This window comes from Silene latifolia, chromosome X (genome assembly GCF_048544455.1).
Source record: "Silene latifolia isolate original U9 population chromosome X, ASM4854445v1, whole genome shotgun sequence".
NCBI classification, from domain to species: Eukaryota; Viridiplantae; Streptophyta; class Magnoliopsida; order Caryophyllales; family Caryophyllaceae; genus Silene; species Silene latifolia.
Window position 1 is genome coordinate 38,975,304 of NC_133537.1, and position 7,221 is coordinate 38,982,524.

Here is a 7,221-nt window from a genome sequence, read left to right on the forward strand (position 1 = left end):
AGATATCTCATTTCTACACCTTCCGCAACCACCTAGTGATGATTGGGCCGCATGTTTGGTACGGGGAACGATTTATAATAGTCTGTAAGTTTATCGTCAGGTGATAGCTCAAACACTTGTGTCTACCCCTTGGTCGTCATCTACACGCCGATACGGTCGTTTTGACAATAATTAGAGTTCATTTGGAGTCCGGGTTAAAAAACCGCTTCATTTTCTAAGAAACCGTTTAAAATGCCGAGTCAGAATGTTCTAAAATGTTCTAGATATTTATTCCTAAATTAAATTTTATTTCTTTTGGTAAAATATATCCCCTATATCATATTTTACGAAATAAGGAAGTAGAGATCTACCGCAATTCCATAATAGAAACGCGGAAATCTTTCTTCCGCAAGAGGAAACCTACGGAAAATGACGCAGCAGTCCGCGCCTCTTGGAAGGACCGCAAAGTGTTTGTTGCACCTCTTCTCCAGCCTCTCTTTGGTTTGTTTACGGAATATTTCCATGATTTCTTTCCAAAGTGTGTAACATTCCAAAACTCTTCACAGTGTTTGGTATAAATAGAGACCTCCGGTCTCCATATTTTTCACGCGAGTGTCCGCCGTTCTCTTCTCCCTTTGCATTCTAGACCTTGCTCTAAGCTTTTGACGCCTACGTGCTTGATCAATCGACCACGTAAGCTCAGATCATCCTGAGTACCAGTCACGTTGCATGACCGACCAATTTGACCACTACACATCAATCAATTAATCTACAATCCTCCAACGAGGGCACTTTCTACATACATTCGAGTCAAGCAATCACTAACGTTAACTTAGTCAATCTCGTTTTGTCAAACATATAAGTCTGAGGGTGTAAATCCCACTTTCAACATGGTCACGTATAAAATGGTGTCCAATTTCAATGTGCTTGGTACGCGAGTGCTGCGTGGGGTTTTTGGAAATAATAATAGCACTCGTGTTATCGCATAAAATAGGAATACAACCTACATCAACACCATAATCACATAACTGTTGCTTAAGCCATAATACTTGAGTACATATCAGTCCAGCTGCAATATATTCGGCTTCTGCTGTTGAAAGGGCAACTGAATTCTACTTCTTTGAACCCCAAGTAATAATGCAAGGTCCAACAAATGTGGCAACACGTGACGTACTTTTTCTGTCTAAGGAGCATCCTGCGTAATCGGCATCTGAATATCCGACAAGATCGAAGTTGTATTCCATAGGATACCACAGAGAGAGCTTGGCCGTGCCAATAAGATATCGTAAAATTCTTTTTACGGCCGTCATATGCGATTCTTTGGGAGATGATTGATATCTCGCATAAACGCATACACTAAACATGATATTTCCTGGTATTCTAGACACACTTGTGCCAATGAACTTCCTGGTATTTCTGTCTCAGCAGCTCATAACCAGAGTTCACAGTGTAACCTTTGTTACCTAACACCCATTGACCATTAGTAAAACCAGCAGCTAACTTGTCCCTGGCCTTACAAACAGTTTTCCACCCCCAGCTAATATCTCCCAGAGGGGTATAATCAGTCCAGCTACACCCTTTTAAATAGACATTACTGATCCACCTTACCCAAAGTCTATCCGGGCAACAATAAATCCACCAAACAAGCTTCCCTACAGTAGCTAGATTCCAGGCATAGCTCTCCCTAATACCCAAACCACCTTCAGCTTTTGGAGAGCAACTCTTATCCCAACTCACCATGGGAACTCTAATATATTCAACATTTCCATCCCATAAATAATTTCTACAAATGGCATTAATCTTGTTGAGCACACCTTTAGGAATGATGAAGATATTGGCCCAAAGAACTATAAATGGAAGATAGGATGAATTGACCAGCATCACTGCCAAAGATAGGATAGCTTCCTTGAGCCAAAACTTCTAACTTTATCAATCAATTTTTCCACTAAGATAGTACAATCAGACTTCTTCATTCTCCCACAAGTGATGGGAATACCGGATACCTAAAAGGCATCTGTCCTTCCTTGTTTTAAACTTGGAGAATATCTTTCTTAACCCCACTAGACACCCCATTAAAGTAGGCATTAGTTTTAGTAGGGTTCAGCTGCAAACCTGAAGCACAAGGAAATGTAGCAAAAGAACGAAGCAGCACCATGATAGAAGGAATGTCTCCCTTACTAAAAAGCAACAGGTCGTCAGCAAACATCAGATGGGACAACTGCAAACTACCACATAAAGGATGAAATTTAAAAGGCATGGTAGTAGTAGTGAACCTTAAGACCCTACTCAAATACTCCATAGAAATTTTGAAAAGTAGAGGTGATAAAGGGTCACCCTGCCTCAACCCCTTCCTTCCTTTAAAATATCCAAAGATTTCACCATTCAAAGAGAGAGAGTAAGAAGCAGACCTCACACACTCCATAATCTTGCCAGTAAATTGCTGAGGGAAATTAAGAGAGATCAACATCTGTTCCAGGAATTCCCAATTCAAAGAGTCATAGGCCTTTTTTAGGTCCACCTTAAGCATAAATCTGGGTGAAGCAGACTGTCTATTGTAGCATCTAATAAGGTCCTGACAGATCAGGATATTCTCAACAATGCTTCTACCCCTAATAAATCCCCCTTGGTTGTCACTAATAATATCAGGCAGCACTCTAGCCAGTCTATTGCACATCAACTTTGAAATACACTTATACACAACATTACAACATGAAATAGGTCTAAATTCAGTGACATTCTTAGGGAGAGCAACTTTAGGCACTAAAGAAATGAGGGTATGATTAACTTGTTTTAATAACTGTCCATTCAGGAAGAAATCATGGACGGCATCACAGAGACTACCACCCACAGTATCCCATGCATCTTTGAAAAATGCACTAGAATACCCATCAGGGCCAGCAACTTTATGACTTGGAATGGAAAAAAGAACTTCCTTAATCTCATCATTAGATATGGGGGCAAGCAACAAATCATGCTGGACACTAGTGCAACTCTTCCCTAAGTGAATGACATTCTCAGAGACAGGAATAGTCTCACCAGTGGAACCCAATAACTCCTTATAAAAAGCCAAGAATGCATTCTGAATACTGGTAGCATCCTCACACATCCTCCCCTTCATATCAGCAATTTTCAGAACCTTATTTTGCACTTGTCTGGCCTTAATCAGGCTATGGAAGTACTTAGTATTCTTGTCAACATTCTCCATCCAAGTTGCCTTAGACTTTTGAAGCAAGTAGTCATAAGAAGCCTGATCAAGAAACCTAACACTACTAGCAGCCATAAGCTCATTCTGGATAAGCTCAGAATCAAGAGGGTTAGACCTAAGCTTCTCCTAAAGGTATTCCAAATTCATTCTAGCCCTAGAAGCATTATTAACAACATCATTAAACTCACTCTTATTCAGCTGTTTCAAGGGCAACTTTAGCAACTTCAGTCTCTTCACAAGTTTGAACATGTGAGTACCATAAAGTGAGGTGTTCCAGGTTTGCTGGACACAAGCCTTAAAACCATCTGAGGTACTTTACATGTTAAAGTATTTGAAATGCCTTCTTTTCTTACCATCATCAGTCATACTCTGAACAACACAAGGGGTATGGTCAAAGGTTCCTTCACAATAGAACTGAGCATATACACTCCCATTATCACTAATCCACCTATGATTCACCAAGACCCTATCCAGCCTACTATACACCCTTGTCTCAGGCACTTGTTTATTACACTGGGTATACAAGGACCCACTAGCAGGACAGTCAAAGACCTCACACACATCAACACATCTCTTGAAGTCCTCCATTTCCTCATTAGTACAAGTACCCCCTAACCGTTCAGCAGGCACCAGCACAATATTATAGTCACCACAAATTACCCAAGGTCCTTGAATTTGATTTTTAAACCCACACAACTTATCCCACAGGGGTTTCCTCTCTTGTGTATCATTAAAAGCATACACCATAGTGAGATGAAAATTATAGCCAGTCCCTAAATCCTTAACACACATATGAATGTATTGAGCATTGTAATCCAGGAACTGAACACTAAACATGGTAGGATTCCACAAAATCCAAATCCTACCCCCTTTATGGTACTGTGTATTAGTAGAAACACACCAATTACTACACAAATTATTTCTAACAGAGTTTAGAGACAAAGGTTTAACCTTTGTCTCAAGGAGGCCAAACAAACCAATCATATGATGATGGAGGAACCATTTAATAGTGTTTTGCTTGGAAAGGCTGTTTAAACCCCTAATATTCCAAAATCCCCAATTATACATTACCCCCAGAAGGAGGTAATGCACTACCATTTATCCCAATCCCAACTCTTGGGGTAACATTATTAAGGGAGTCAAGGAAAGTTTGGGAACCAAATTTTATTGAGCTCAAACCTGCTTCAACAATCTCCTGCCTGCTTAATCTGATGATATTATGTGCAGGAGTGGCAACCATATGATATTTACCATTCCTACACCATTCAACATCAAACTGGTTAGGTTTTTCGATAGGTGTAGTAGTGACGGAGCTTGAACGGGAGGAGTGATAGGGTTCTCAACGAAGGAACAACAACAATCTTAGGACTCGTGTAATAGCATTCTGTTTCCCATTCTGTTGCTTAGGTCTCCATTGTTTTTTCATAGGAGGAGCAGGAGCCACCTTCTGAGTTCCAGTAGACCCCTTCCTACAGTTAGCTGTCTCATGACCTAATCCTTTACACTTAGAACAAGCAATTGGTTTCCATTCAAAATCTACTTTTAGGGACACAGTATGACCGTCCTCATCCATAAACTTCACACACTTAGGAATTTGCCTGCCAAAAGGCACTTCCACCATGACACGAGCAAACCCTAACCGTGTTTTGGCAGAGGTGGCCTCATCACATCTAACAAAACGACCCGAGAAACCAGCAATTTTAGGAAGGCACTTACCCCAAAAAGTATTTCAAGTGTAAATTATGTATTTTGACCCATCCGGAACATCCTTCATATTTTCCTTCACCAGACTCTACATCTTCACTCCAAGGACGCACTATTAGTGGTTTATTATCAAAGAGAAAGTGACCCTCTTTGTAACACTTGAGATTGAGCAAAGAAAGTCCTAAATCTCACAATAAACACACCATTAGGGTAAAAGGAGATCTTATCAATAGGAAATTTCGACCAAAGACGTTTGATAACGCCCTCTAACACCTCAATAGGTGGGTTTGCCCCTAGGACAAAACCATACACAGAGTTCTTCCAATATTCAAGCTCTTCCTTATCATCTTCAGCCGTGAACCGTAACAGATCCTCAGGTTCCTCTGGAATACTAAACAACGGCTGTTTCCCCTTACGCTTTCTCTGAACAGTCCATCCCGAATCAGATTCAGGCGCCAAAGCTTCCAAATCATAAGGAGCAACACCCACAATTTGATTAATATCCGCCGATTTCTGAGTTTGAGCGCTACCAGGTCCACCAACAACAACTGAAGAAGAAGCAGTTGCAATTGGCGGCACAGGATCAACATTCTGAAGATTTAGATTAGCATTAGAGACTAGAGGGGGAAATTGATTAGTATCATTACAATCAATTGTTTCCATTTTTTTGGGTTTTCAGTTTTAGGGTTTTACGATTTTTTTGTTCTTTTTTCTCTCTCTATCTCTCATTTTTTCGTTTTCCAACTGTTTTTTTCTTGGTTTAGTTTCGCACATCTTTTCTTGATCGAACCTGATTTTAGGTAGTCCTTTAACAAAGTCCCATCTCTTGAGTTTATTCAAAATAGGTGAGCTAATGTGACCAAAACGTTAGTGCCACAAACAAGGATCATCAAGTGTAACTTTCATACACGAAAGAGAGTTAGTAGGCACAACATTTAAATCTACCATATACACGTTTCTTTTTCTATGGCCTTCAAGAATAATACTACTTGTACCTTCAATTATAATGCGACAAACATCTGTATGAAAAACAACCTTGTTACCTTTGTCGCATAGTTGAGATATGCTAAGTAGATTATGCTTGAGACCATCCACTAGATAAAAATCACTGATTGCGTGTGATTTAGAAATTCCAACTTTGCCCATACTAATCATCCTCGACTTTTGTGTCAACTGTTTTAGCAAAATCGGTATTTTTCCGTATATCATGTGCTCGTTTGACACAATTGTCTTGGATGTGACCCGTATGACCACAATAATTGCAAATCAAATATTCAGGAAGATCAGCGTATTTTCTTTTTCTGAAATCGTGATCAGAGGGTGTTGATTTGCATTTTGAGTGAGCTGTAGCACTCATGTCCTAACCCCATCTTCATATTATTGTCAGATTGTTCGGTTAGGAAGTTTAGGACTTTTGTGCTACCTTCCCACTTGTCATGGACTTTTCTTGCGTGTAGGAGTAAGTCTTTTAGGGTTTTAATCTCCTTAAGACATTTCGTGTAATCTACGTCATTATCCTTCTTGAAATTGTGACGAAAGTCATGGAACCTTTTGTTAAGAATAAGTACAATATCCGAATGTTGTTTCTTAACATTGATCATGTCAGTTTTAGAATCCTTCAATTGCTTTGTGAGAGAATCGATTTCTTTCTTTGGCCTAAAATCACTGCTTCATCATATGTGATTTTAGTCTTTAAAAGTTCTTTGGCTTTTCTAAGTTCTAAAGTTATAGCTTCACTTGCTATAACTTTGGCTTGAAGGTGCTTAATATTAAGCTTTAGATCTGAAGTTATAGCTTCATTAGCCATAACTTTAGATTCTAATTCCTTCTTCTAAACATTAGCAATATCTAATGTTGTAGCTTTATCAACTGTAACTTTAGATTTCAACTTCTTAGCTTTTGCCTTTAGAATGCGATTCTCCTCGGCAATATCAAGAATCTGTTCTTTTAGATCTTTAAGTTCCATATCCTGTTCATGACATTTATCGAGGGATTGCTCAAAAAATTCAATTAGGGCATTTTTAGATAGTTTCTTAACACGCTTTTTGAGTTCAAGATAAATAACCTCTTCATCGTCATCTTCATCCGATTCTCCTGAAAGCGTAGTTTGAGTGAGAATCCGTGCTATCCTCATCATTTGTCGAGTAAATTAGGTCAAGAATAACTTCTTTGAGATAAAAATTTGCTACTTCGTCTTCTTCGGATCCTTCATCATCTTCTCGAGTCAAGATCTCCCCAACATTTTGCCATCATTACTTTTTTGAACTCCTTCTTTGTCTTCTCGCGTTTTGCCTTGTCTTTAATTTTATCCCAAGTTGGACAATCCTTAATCA

At 39.2% G+C, this 7,221-nt stretch overlaps 1 protein-coding gene across 1 annotated transcript; it reads right to left on the minus strand.

Moving 5' to 3' along the window:
* Window positions 1-2,008: 2,008 nt before the first annotated feature.
* LOC141617216 (uncharacterized) lies at window positions 2,009-5,551 on the minus strand. The gene is made up of 6 exons (XM_074434402.1): window positions 5,034-5,551; window positions 4,543-4,854; window positions 4,251-4,440; window positions 3,538-4,063; window positions 3,399-3,466; window positions 2,009-3,310 (listed from the first exon to the last, which is right to left on the minus strand). Exons 1-6 carry the CDS (start codon window positions 5,549-5,551, stop codon window positions 2,009-2,011), a joined length of 2,916 nt encoding a protein of 971 aa, XP_074290503.1.
* Between the last annotated feature and the right edge of the window lie 1,670 nt (window positions 5,552-7,221).

Coding starts and splice junctions, on each gene's coding strand:
- LOC141617216 (XM_074434402.1), bottom strand. CDS start 5,551: ATGGAAACAATTGATTGTAATGATACTAATCAATTTCCCCCTCTAGTC. Junction 4,064..4,250: donor TACCTCCTTCTGGGGGTAAT/GTATAATTGGGG, acceptor ACTAATACACAG/TACCATAAAGGGGGTAGGAT. Junction 3,467..3,537: donor TCAGAGTATGACTGATGATG/GTAAGAAAAGAA, acceptor GCTTGTGTCCAG/CAAACCTGGAACACCTCACT.